Source organism: Diospyros lotus, chromosome 13 (assembly GCF_014633365.1).
Source record: "Diospyros lotus cultivar Yz01 chromosome 13, ASM1463336v1, whole genome shotgun sequence".
NCBI lineage: Eukaryota > Viridiplantae > Streptophyta > Magnoliopsida > Ericales > Ebenaceae > Diospyros > Diospyros lotus.
The window spans coordinates 5,798,922-5,811,670 of record NC_068350.1 but is presented as its reverse complement, the minus strand read 5'-3'; the positions used below and the strand labels follow the sequence as shown (position 1 = coordinate 5,811,670).

The 12,749-nt window shown below is 34.6% G+C and overlaps 3 protein-coding genes across 3 annotated transcripts; 1 reads left to right on the top strand and 2 right to left on the bottom strand.

Moving 5' to 3' along the window:
* Positions 1-313: 313 nt before the first annotated feature.
* Positions 314-1,759, bottom strand: LOC127788795 (uncharacterized). Its single transcript, XM_052317409.1, has 2 exons — positions 581-1,759; positions 314-487 (listed from the first exon to the last, which is right to left on the bottom strand). Exons 1-2 carry the CDS (start codon positions 1,757-1,759, stop codon positions 314-316), a joined length of 1,353 nt encoding a protein of 450 aa, XP_052173369.1.
* Positions 1,760-4,968: 3,209 nt separating this feature from the next.
* Positions 4,969-7,259, bottom strand: LOC127788792 (probable pectate lyase 12). Its single transcript, XM_052317406.1, has 2 exons — positions 7,187-7,259; positions 4,969-5,254 (listed from the first exon to the last, which is right to left on the bottom strand). The coding sequence occupies exons 1-2, from the start codon at positions 7,255-7,257 to the stop codon at positions 4,969-4,971; spliced, it is 357 nt and encodes a 118-aa protein (XP_052173366.1). The 5' UTR covers positions 7,258-7,259.
* A 1,965-nt stretch (positions 7,260-9,224) lies between these two features.
* Positions 9,225-10,021, top strand: LOC127788325 (phytosulfokines 2-like). Its single transcript, XM_052316468.1, has 3 exons — positions 9,225-9,368; positions 9,542-9,624; positions 9,750-10,021. The coding sequence occupies exons 1-3, from the start codon at positions 9,275-9,277 to the stop codon at positions 9,864-9,866; spliced, it is 294 nt and encodes a 97-aa protein (XP_052172428.1). The 5' UTR covers positions 9,225-9,274; the 3' UTR covers positions 9,867-10,021.
* Positions 10,022-12,749: the final 2,728 nt, after the last annotated feature.

Genomic DNA, 12,749 nt, shown 5'->3' with positions numbered 1-12,749 from the left:
TAACTCCAAAAATAAGACCACTAAGCCCAACGAAACCCAGCCCTGAATCGCCCAACTGTCCTCCTCTCTCGGCCGAAATGATGGCTATCATACGTAATGGGCTAGGCTTCTCCATCTCTTGAGCAAATGGACTTATGCCCATTTCTCCTCTAAAGAGATAGTAAATAGGCTTATGGACTTCAAATTGGGCTGCCAATAAGTGGTGATATGAGTTAATGTTTCAATCACGGGCTGAAGCCTATGAAAATTAAACTTGCCCGAAAAATCATCATCGCCTTAAGCCGTATTTGGAAACACAATCTAAGAGTAAGAATCATGTGTCAGATAAGTCAAAAACTTCCTGTGTTGCCACATCTTGACCTACTAGAGATAAAAATGCTTGAATTCTGGATATGTATGGCGTTTCCCAATCACGTGCATTATCACATCGAAATCTGTACCAATTCAGTGCGACGGGAGGAATTGGTGACCTTGGCTTAAGGAATACCTGATAAATGACATATGCAACAAAAATTATTATTAAAACAAACGTATGAAATCCACAATATAAATAAATAAATACCAAAATAAGTAAGAATACCTGCACAAAATGACAATCATTCACAAATCCTATAGTAATCATCCTGTGTTGTACTGCTGGAGGAGGGATCGATCTAAGTGGAAGATATGTAAGACACTGGATCCGTGACAAATGCACCAATACGACATTGTATTTTGAAGCAACTAAATGGCCCATGTCAGGTAAAGTCATCCAATGCTCGCACGGTGCAATGTTATCAAAGCAATATAATATATGTAGTAACTCATCCACACGCATTTCTGATCCATATATTTGCGTATACATCGCACGAAAAGATTGCAACTCTCCTATCAGACTAAAACGAATATCTCTCCAATTGTGCTCACTCATACCAAGTAACCCTGCTATCGCGCGAAATCCACAATGTCCATCTGATTCTACATTAACAATATTATGCAAGAACGGTTGTATTTGTGGTGGGAAACAATCATCATACCCCTTGAGTCGGTTGGTGTTTCTCTTGGATATCCATGTTGCTAGGGATCTACTGTCTTGACTAGATTGAACTATTTTAAATAAGGACGGATCACGTTTGGTGGATGTATCAATCTGAATTTTCTTCTTCGATGTTGGCCTACCCTTCGTCCTAACTTTCATGGTTGGTGGTTGTAGTGAAGTTGTATCTGGATTAACTATTTCTCTCAACTTTTGCTTTAATACTTGTTTCCCTGGCTCCGGTTCTGAATAAAACATTTTATATATACTCTCTATTTCTAGCTCAATCGTTACCTGCGATGACACACCATCATAAGCTGACTGCACTAACTGCAACCTTGTCCAATGAGGATGCACAGTTGACAAAGGAATTGGCCGTCCTTGTACCATGAACTCTGCAATTTCATGTGCACAAGGTAAACCATATGTGCTTCTAATCACACATCCACATGAAACTTTGTCTATCCCAATTTTATAAGCAAGTTGCGACTGCATTAGTACCATATTCAATGCACTTCTCGATATAACACCTCGCAATTCTCTAAAAATTGCTGGCTTGAAGTTATGTTGCACCAACATTAAACTTTTTTCAAACGACCCCTTAATCTCTACATGTTGTAACTCAATAAGACTGTTGATAATTGTCCATGATGACTCTAAGTCACCTTGAGAAGATCCAAGATGTCTCTTCAACTTTGCATGTGCACTCTCAGCCCTGTTCGTAGTAACGTTGCCAAAATGCATTATTCTATTTGTCCATGCTGCAACAAATTTTTCTTTATAATCATTCAACCATGTATTTCTCAGATAATTAAGTGCGCCCTCATATGCATAGTACTCAAGTGTTAACTCATACAGACGACGTTCATATTCATCCTCAGTCGACGCAAAAACAACCAGGTTCCAACTTAACATAAATTTCTCCCATGTCTCCTTTCTATCAAATAATTTCTTACATTTGGCGAGCACATTTTTTGATATATGCCACCTACACAACAAGGTGCTCGTGGTTGGAAACACTTTTTGTATTGCATTCATTAATCCCAATTCTCTATCAGTTACAATTACTCCTGGACATGTATTGTGAGTTATTAGACTCTTTAATTTCTCCATTGCCCATGTGTAATTATCCTCATATTCATGATCCATAAATGCGAAAGCAATAGAAAAAGTTAGCTCAGTTGACGTCACACCAACGATCTCTAGCAGTGGATACTTATATCTATTAGTTTTGTATGTACAGTCCATTATTAACACATGAGGAAATGTTTTAAATAACTCTATAGCCATCGGATGAGCCCAAAATAAGTCTGTGATACAATCTGATAATGTATCACTTCTATGCCACTCCACATAATTACAATCTTTCAATTTTTTCATCAACTGTTGTATTTGTGATCGACCACCTTTATCCATGACTCTATATCTTTGCCGTGCATTATATATAGTTTTGATGGTACTCACATTTTTTTTATCTTCTGCCTTTAACGTCATTAAAATATTTCTTGGCTTCACAAGATTGTTAGACATTGTTATCATAATTTGTTTCTCTTTCTCTGTAAGTCGGCCAGCATATGAATGACTCTCAAGTTGAGCTGCTGGTAAATGATTGTGCAATCCACATACAACTTTCAATATCCAGTATTCATTTGACAATTTAACACCAAGTAACTCAAATGGACAACCACACTTTTTAGAACCTGTCATCCTACGATTTGTTTCTCCTATTGTCTCATCTCCTTTTTTTGATGATTTATACTTTCCACTCCGTTCACAAGCAAGACGAACTCTAGGTTTTCTTCCTATACCACCAGATTCAGAACCCTTTATAACAATAACCATTCTATTTTCTTTTCCAACTGTCTTAACCCATTCGATCAGTGTTTCCCTATTACTGAAAATCTGATTCGTAACAAAAGTTTGACTAGCATCAAACGATACGCCATTCTCATTCTCAAAATTCTCTAAATTTTGATGATCAAATCCCTATTATCAAAACAAAAATAGGATACATAAATTAAAAATGGGTTGTGCTTTAACCAAAATATGAATAAAAATATATGAATTAAAAATAACAAAATGGATAATGAAATCGGTTTCGGGCCATTCGAAAAAAAACAAAGATCACCCTCGGGTTCGGGAACCCTCGGGTTACCGACTCGTTACAGTCGGGAATCCAAGCGTTCCCCGACTCGCATCTGTCGGGGAACGCTTAGGTTCCCGATTGTAACGAGTCGGGAACCCAAGCGTTCCCCGACAGCTGCGAGTCGGGGAACCCGAGGTTTCCCGACTGTAACGAGTCGGGAACCCTCGGGTTCCCCGACTCGCAGCTGTCGGGGAACATTCTGGTTCCCTACTCTCTCGAGTCGGGGAACCCAAGGGTTCCCGACGGCTAAGAGTCGGGGAAGCCGAGCTTCCCCGACTGTAACTCTTCGGGGAACCCGAGCTTTCCCGACGTATTCCAGTCGGGCATACCCAACTTCCCTGACTGGTCGGGGAAGCTATGTATGCTCGACTGGAATGCGTCGGGGAAGCTCGGGTTCCCCGAAAAGTTACAGTCAGGGAACCTGGGTATCCCCGACTGTAATGTGTCGGAAGCTTAGCCGCCATTCATGTAGTAATTCTCAGCATCAGTTAGCCATTCATGTAGTGATTCTCAGCATCATGCATCAATCTAAAATACATTACCAGAATATTGACGTGCTGCTGGTGTGATTCATTGTAGACGTGCTGCTGGTGTGATTCATTGTAGTCCACCTGCTCATTATGCACGATCTGGTGCTCATCATCTTCTCCATAAAACTCTTTCCATCTCATCAATTTTTGGATATAATCATCCATAGAGAAAAGTTAAAATTAACAGAAACAAGAAGAAGGTAATCGCTATAAGTGATTAGAATCAGAAACCTTCGCAAATGTTTAGTGAAAGTGATCGGTGATGGGGCTGCGAAACTTAAAATCAGAAACGTTCGTAAAAATTTAATGAAAGTGATGAGAGATTGGGTTGCGAAGAGTTAAGAAAGTAGTTGAAAAAAAGTAGTTAGGTAAGGGTAATAAAGGCTTTTTAATGAAGGGTAGTTGAGGAATTAAAACAACGGGTTATATTGAGTAATTTCGCGGGTTGCCAATAGAATTTCTCTTTGCATATTTCTTTGGGTGGCAGACAGTTCACCCTCCCAGCGGATGAGTCTTAAATGACACACAATAATAATATAAAATATTTTTATCAAGATATAATAATAAATTTATTTGATTAGAAACGACATTGTCAAACTGATCGACTCTACAAGAAAAAAAAAATAGTTCGAGGACACTGAAAAATTTTTATGCAAACACTTAGATATTTAAATTAGACATTAAAAATGTTGAAGGTCCGAGAGCAATATTCATTCTAGTATCAAAGATGTATATTTTCTAAAATAAGGACCTATTTATTTGTAATAGTGCAAGAGTAATTCTAAGTCTATCTTCGTACTTTAATTTATAGATAATGTTTATTTATTATAGATAATGTTTATCTTATTAGATAATATTTCTTAATTAATATATAAATTGAAGAAAGTTAGATATGAAAAATATTTTGAACAAAAGTATTTTCTACTATATTTATTAAATTTATCTGAAAAAAAGTGATGTTGTAACATCTCATCCTTCCAAAAGGCGTCACTATGTTGGGGCCTATCATATAAATACATATTCTCTTTTCTTTATACATTTCTTAAACCTCAAAAATCATATTTCAAAGAGAAAGCCCCAGTATATCAATATAAATGTGAAAGCAATAATCGAAACTTGATATGATACATTCACTTTATAACATAAGAATTTATATCATTAGATCATATCTTTAAAAGTTTTAATACATAAATACATAAAGACTCGTTTTTCGAGATAATATCTAAACACCTTATATGCAATCAAATGATATCTCAAATACATAGTTATTTTCCAACTCATTTAAAACATATTTGGATGACGGCGCAGCGGAGGGTGCGAGGGCGGAGGTTCACGGCGTCGTGGTCGGAGGAGTCGGAGACGACGTAGTAGCGGCCGCCCTTGCCTCCCAGGGCGTACTGGCCGAAGCCGATGCCGCAGTCGGCCAGGCGCTGCCGGTTCAGCTGCCAGCTGGTGTCGCACCGCCAGCAGTCGTCGATGGGGTTCCCCGTCGGGCAGAGGGTTGACTGGTTGGCATCAGTGTACGATAGCATTTGTCTTCTTGACAGCGACACGTTCACTCGTCTGCATAACTACGTATGTATTTATTATTGCGTTTGTAAATGTCATATTCATTACTAACATTTGTTTGTTTCTAACACTTCTCACGGATATGCCCTGAATTCTGGTGGGTACATTGTGTGTTACACTCTAAGAATTAGAGTTCTATTTGCAAGTCACTGGTTTTCTAAAAGTAAAAGATATTATTTGTAACCTTCGCTATAAGTCGAGGAGTCAGATTCTGTGTCAATTTAAGGGAGTTGCGAGTTTGATTCTTATTCTATACAAAAATCAAAGACTTAACCTATAATTTATCTCTCCTGACATAATTAAGAACGTGAGCACCGAAAATTATGTAAAATGATCATTCCAAGGTATTATTTAGTTATAATTTTATCTAATATATAACCAAACGGAATATATAATAAATGTCTAAATTTCATGTAAATATATAGCATTTCTCTATCTAAAGTTATGAGTCTTAAGAAGACTTTTAATTTTATTCATGTAAAAATTGTGTCTGTACGTAATACAGATGGATTTTGATAAAATTTTTATTTTGGGTATTTGGGGGAAATCCTTATCCTATTTTGTTAAAGAGTTTTTAATATGAAGAAAATATAATTAACTATATGAAAAGTTTTATTAAAAATTAAAAATTATTAATTTTTGTTTACTCAATAAGAATTATAAAAATATAGTATGGTTTTAGTAATATTAACTTGCATTGGCCATTGGGTGGGGTGGGTTAGTCAATTGTGTAAATGAAAAGGGAGGAAGAAAAGAAAAAGGAGAAAAGCAGAAAAGACATGCCATTGGATGCTCAACTCGAGACCTTCAATTAAAGTGCATTGGCCAATGCCAATGGCCGTCACCGAAGAATTTATTATTATTATTTATAAAATAAAACAAAATCAAAACATCCCGATGGGATCAAAATGCAGATGCCCCCTTGTTTATTTTTTCACCAAACAAAACAACAGCAGCAGATTTTCAAACTCTACAAAATCTGAACATTAATGGGCGTTTAGTATGAGAGAAATTTTTAAATTTCTAGGATTTATGATTTTTAGGAATGTTCTTAAAAATCTTTTATTCCAAGATTTATGTAATTCTATATTTGGATAGATTTAAACATTCTCTGAAATGTTGAGTATTCTTTTATGAGAATTTTATATTCCTATGTTTGGTTTAAATATAACATTTTTAGGAATTCATATTCTTTTTTCAAAATTACCCTTATTTAATTTTTTATTTAAAAATGATAAATTTCTTCTACTATATAAAATATTAGAACCCACAATATCTTTAGAAAATAAAAAAAATGTTATTTTTTTACACATTATGTATATATATGTGTATGTATATATATACATAATAATATATATGTTTGTATGAATATTTACTTTAATATATATAATATTTTATAATAAATAATATAAATATATTATAATATATTTTTATATTTAATATATAATATATAAATATATTATATATATAATATATAAATATATTATATATATAATATATATAATATGTTTGTATGGGGTTATAAAAGGGTAAGTGGTGTTTTAGTTTTTTTATTTGTTAAAAATATTCCCAAGTCCATGGAAAACTTGGATTCTCAACCCCCTTTTAAAAATTTTTTTGTGGGAAAATTGTTTAAGAATCATTTTCAACAATTCTATTTTTTCAGGATTCTTTTTATAAAAAAGTTATACTAAACATGAGAATATAGATTTCCAACCTAATATTCCCAAAAATGTTAAAATTTCTCCTGTATCAAACGCACCCTTAGGAATCCGAAACAAAAACGACTAACCGCATTCCGAAATCAACCATAAAGAAAGCAAGAAAGAAACCCACATTCTGAAAGAAAGCAAAAAACAGATCTAGAAGAAGAAAGAGAGCCAGGTGTTGGGCTTTTTCTGTGCTTTTTCTGTGTTTCTGGCACACCTGTGGACATCTTGGACGACGGCTTCAGGGTGGGGATGCTGGCCAGGGAGAGTGAGGTTGAGCATTGCCATGGAAGGGGAGAGGAAGAGATGACAAGGAAGATGAAGAAAATGCAGCTCCTTTGCTGCTGCATTGTGGGAGAGAAAGAGAGAGAGAGAGCTTGTTTTTTCGTATGATAATGTACTTGGTGGTGCAGAATGAGGATGACTAATTGAGAATGTGAAAATAAGTTGCAGTAGGACTAGTAGGAGTAGTAGGAGTAGTAAGTAAGTAACTAAGTAAGTGGAGAGGACGGAGGAATGAGAACTGTTTCTCACTCAGTCCCTCGCCAAAGTCCAACTAACTAAACAAGAGTCTGTTTAGCGTCGTTTCTGCCATAATATACAATCATAGTTCCATGATCCTGGCCTCATTTCACTCTCCCCTTGAGGTAAAAGTGAAAACGACAAGAGAAAAGTAAACTCAAAGTAGGGGCTCATACTGTTTTTGCCCCCTTTTTCCATCAAATGTTTTCTCACTTTCTATATATATACTGCTTCCACATTATTATTAATTAAGATAAAATTTTATTATTCTCAAAATATAAATCAAGTAGTCAGATAAATAATATATCAATGTTAATTTAATGGGTTATGAGTTCGATCCTCACCATGTATAAAGACCAAAGACCTAATCTGTAATTTATTTTCTCTTATATAATTAATAACACGAGCACCATGAGTCGCATAAGCACCGTCATCTCACAGAGAATTTTGTCTTTGATTATTTTATATTATTTACTTTATTACCCCAATTTATATTTGTAAATTGGCTTAAATCCACCGCTGATTACTGACCTTAAGCTATTGGTTCTAGTAGAATTTACTGTACTTTTTTTTAAGGCCCTTTTTAATATCTTAATACCTTAAACTTAACAAAGCAGACTATTTTATGACACGAACCACGATCCTTCAGAATTGCATGCTCCAAGACCAGCGACCAGGCTAGCCTACTGAAAATGGGGAGCCGTTACCTTTGTTTAATATTTAGATAAAATATTATTATAAGGTTGTAACTATAATATATTACTAATAATTTTTTATTTTTAAGTTAATATATACAAAGAAAACAACATAAAACTTCTAGGTTTAATACGAATCCTTGAAAAATATTATTGTTATTTCACAACCGATCACTTTATTGATTTAAGAATGTTCTTTAGCAGTCTTTACAGGTATAAGTCAACGATAAAGTATGTGAAATTTTACAGAGAATATTAAGGATTAAATCTTAATGGTGGCATTTGCCTCATGTAGGTATGTGAATTGAATGTCTTGATTTGTGTGTGTATAAATTATGATCGTATCTGAATTTATTCGACAAGTGAATCAAGAAAAAGGCCACCCATTCTCAAGATTAGTTGGACGAAGCTCGGAACTTGAATTATAAAAAAGTATGTATATTCTTTAACATATAATAGATAAGACAGGAGTTTTCACAAACATGGAAATGCAAGTAAAAATCAAAATGTTAGCTGACATACAAAACACTTTGCTTTCTCATAAGGACGAATAATTACATGAACAAAAATACAGTTATCTTGATTGACATATCAAATACTATTAAATTGAAGTATAACATTATCTGAATACTAACTTTTTTATATACAAATTTAGCAAAGGTATATAGTGTTAAAATAAAGCATTACATTACGGAGAACATAGACTTCGGATAAACAAAAATAATTGAGCACATGTTTGAAGTGGGACTCACCAATGGCTCTTTCCCTAACTTTACATTATTTAAAGCTATATTAATGGCTACAAATGGGGACCAGACTCACCAGTGTAGTGAAGAGTTTGTCATTGGTATCCGTAAATTGATTGCAGCGCCCATCAAGGTATGCAAAATCCACTGCCCATCCAACGTGGGATTGTGGAGAAAATCCAAAATCCAAAATCCAACAGTTGGTACGTAGGACCCACCCGAGTGTTCTGAAGCTTTGACGACTCTTATTTATAGAATCAGGCCCTAAGCCTCCTAGCTTCCTGAGATCTTCCATCCACAATCTCTCTCTCTCTCTCTCTCTCTCTCTCTCTCTCTCAGGCCATGAAGCAAATATCTCATCAAGCGATTCTTACTGTTTTACTCCTCTTTTCCCTCCACTCAGTAGCATCTGCTCGCCTCTTGCCACCCCATCAAGGTATGCCAAATTCCTTCCTTTCTACTTCTCCGTCTATTAATTAGTACAATAAGGTCGTATTTGTATATAATTTTCTTTATTCTTATTACGAGGCTTGTCCTCCTCCTTCTGAGTGTTCATTGTGAAGATCTTAACTGAGATGATGAGAGTAAGCTCTCATATGCTATTTTCAGTGGGGAAGCAGGTGAAGATTAATGGGATTGGGATCACTCATGCAGATTCATCCATCAATACACAAGAAGATGACTCGTTTACTGTAAGAGAATCCTCCACCTTTAAATATTTTCCTCTTTAATTAATTAATTACTTATCCTCAATAAGTAATTAATTAAAGGGCTCTGGTGGTTTCTCTTTCATTTTGGGTAATTGATCTTGAAACAGCAAATGGGACGGGAGGAATGCAATGAAAAAGATGAAGATTGCATGAGGAGAATGGTTGCAGAGGCTCACTTGGATTACGTATACACCCAACCAGGGCCAGATTACGGTCAGCCCTAAGATTTTAGGGATTTTAAGTAAATTTTTTTATGATGGCTTTCATGATTGTATTTAAAAATAAAATTAATATAAATAAAAAATTATTATTATATAAAATTCATAATATATTTTTTTGTGATGTTCCGATGGTATTTTGTAATTATAAATTATGGGATTATGCTCTCACACGTGCGTGTGTGTGTCTATATATATATATATATATCTATATATTGTTGTTTTGGTTCCCTGAGCAGAGAGTGAGAGGGGGGCGGAGGCCCCCCCCCCCCCCTGTAAGATAGTCAAACCTTGGGAATTGTATTTTGAGCAATGTTTTAAAAATTGGATCGAAGAGTGAATCAACCTATTAATTGAATTATGGATTAGTTAGTCCGACCGATTAGATTGAAATGGTTCGACTGGATGATGTCATATACATATTTTATAATTAAATAATATATATATTAAATATATATTTGAAATATTAATATTTTATATATTATTATGAGAAATACTATTATTAACTAATATTTTATATATAATTGTTATATATGTTATTAAAGAATTAATTAAGAATTAAAAATTTAAAAATAAGTGTGAGGGTGAAAAAAATCAGGGTCAACCCGATTCCCAATTCACTGGTCCGATCGATTTTGACTGGGTTAAAGGAGATTTGACTTTTTATGTTAAATCGGACCGAATAGATCACCGATTCTCGATTAAACTGGTCCAACTGGCCGGTCCGATCCTGTTTTTAAAATAATGATTTTGAGAGCAAACTTGACTTTGGTGACTCCTTCCTTTGGAAAATGGAAAATTCTGGAGGGCCAGAAAGGCAATTCCGAGTGCAAAGTTGACTTTGGTGACTCCTTCCTTCGTGATCTTTTCGAACGAACATACTTCTGTGGTGTGTCTGTGTACGATGTAGACCCTCAACGGCCATTGAAAACAAAATTTATGAAATCAAAATTAAAAATTGTATTGTATTATGAAATCAAAATTTATGTTTCATTGAGCCCCTCTTCTTCTGCTTGTCTCGCTGTCCCAACTTAAAAAACGAAATAAAAGATACATTTTCTTCGGATTTTAGTACTCCTTGACTCTGCAACTTGATTTAGTAATCTTCATTACTATCATTGCAATTTAATCCTAATTTTTACAATTATCAAATCTTGGCGTCATACAAACAAATCAGTTAGTTATTGACACAAAAAAAATAAAATAAAATAAAAACAACATGGAATGGAAGAGGATTCCAATTTGATTTGATACCCAATGGTTCAACAAATCAGTTAGATTAGAAGTGAGCCCAAATTAACCATGACTCTCCGGGCACAGTATAGATGGGCCTTTACGGATTGGGTTACAGGTAAGGATAAATTAACTAATTTGGCCCCGTCTAAAGTCTCCCCCCTCCCTCCAAAATCTGCAGAAAGCAACATATCTCCCACAATCTTCTGGAGTGCTTGTCTTGTGTAATATGTTTGTTTTTGTTGCTAAGTGGACTCAGAATTGTGAATGCAACATATTAGAATGATTATATTTTTAAAATTATTCTCTCTTTTGTTAGCAAATGAATTTTTTTCTTTTCATAACAATTTGAATACAAATGTGATTTAAATCGGTAGTTCTGAAATTGGCCAAGTGACTTTCCTGCCGAATTTGACATTGGTCCAATTTGGTGAATTTTTATTATTTTTCTAAGTTCTAATGAGTGTATATTTATTATTATTACTGATCACTAATCCTCTCCCAATGTCAAAAATTGATATGTGTTTTAATTTGCACTTAAATGGGACGCATCAAGTGACTTTCCTGCCGAGCTCACTAATTTGATGTGTATTAATCTAACAATATATAAACGAATGTCTTAAACCCACAGGACCGGGTTCAGATGGGATATAGTGGTTGCCAGAATCTACAGATCTGCCATAACAGAATTAATAATTAATTAGCATCAGTGGAGTGGACCAATTATAATCCAATTGACACAGTATTTCCCGGGCAATTTGGGCCACAGGAAGCCTTTTATTATCATTATTGTTGTTGTTGTTGGTTTTCTCTCTTTTATAATTGTAGTTGTCAAAGTGGGAAAAGGGCGAAGTAGGTAGCGGATGACCTTTCTGACATTGGCAAGGCTTAACCAGCACACAGATTCAGTAAGCAAGCAATCACTGTTCAAAAGACCTTCTCCTTCTTCTTCTTCTTCTTCTTCTTCTTCTTGTATTTGACAAGGTTAGAACTTAGAACCAGCCAAATAGAGAAGCAGAAAGACAAACTAAAAAGAGAAACAAGCTACTCCCAGCCCACCTGCCATTTTGCTCCATGGAATATTGATTATCTTTAATTTAAACTTTTGTGTTAGAAATTTGATTTCTACACTAAATGGGCTATCATTACTTGTCTTAAATGAGATAATTTGTAATTGTCTGCATGATAAATTAAGGTAGGAGATATTACGAAAATTTATATATTGTCTTTTATTAAAAATTGAGATGAAATTAACTCATATTATAAAATGAGATATTTCTCGAAATTGGGTTCACCCCAGGCCTTCCCCTAAAAAATTAAATTCTTTTGATAACACAAGTAGTTGCCTCAAACTAATTGGATTACATCATAGAGAAGGATAAAGATGTCATAAATAAATTTCGAATTGAAGCCCACTTTATGACCCGATAACTCACCATAAAGATTGATTAGTGTAGCCTCGTGGGTGATATATATATATATATATATATACATACTCCCACCATGAAAGAGCTAGCCAAAAGGTGGGATGTGAAAGCACAGTGGGCTGAAGGGTTGGTGCGGTTCTAGACAATAATTAGTTTAGTGACATTTTAAAAAAATAAAAAAATTATTGAAAATTTATTTTTTTAACTTTTTGAGATATAAAATCATTAA

What these genes read in the sequence shown, in the direction of transcription:
- LOC127788792 (XM_052317406.1), bottom strand. Translation starts at nt 7,257, where the DNA reads ATGGCAATGCTCAACCTCACTCTCCCTGGCCAGCATCCCCACCCTGAA. An exon ending in GTCGTCCAAGATGTCCACAG is followed by an intron (nt 5,255 to 7,186) that starts GTGTGCCAGAAA and finishes GTAGTTATGCAG; the next exon opens with ACGAGTGAACGTGTCGCTGT.
- LOC127788325 (XM_052316468.1), top strand. Translation starts at nt 9,275, where the DNA reads ATGAAGCAAATATCTCATCAAGCGATTCTTACTGTTTTACTCCTCTTT. An exon ending in CCTCTTGCCACCCCATCAAG is followed by an intron (nt 9,369 to 9,541) that starts GTATGCCAAATT and finishes TGCTATTTTCAG; the next exon opens with TGGGGAAGCAGGTGAAGATT. An exon ending in AAGAAGATGACTCGTTTACT is followed by an intron (nt 9,625 to 9,749) that starts GTAAGAGAATCC and finishes ATCTTGAAACAG; the next exon opens with CAAATGGGACGGGAGGAATG.
- LOC127788795 (XM_052317409.1), bottom strand. Translation starts at nt 1,759, where the DNA reads ATGCATTTTGGCAACGTTACTACGAACAGGGCTGAGAGTGCACATGCA. An exon ending in ATGATTGTCATTTTGTGCAG is followed by an intron (nt 488 to 580) that starts GTATTCTTACTT and finishes GTCATTTATCAG; the next exon opens with GTATTCCTTAAGCCAAGGTC.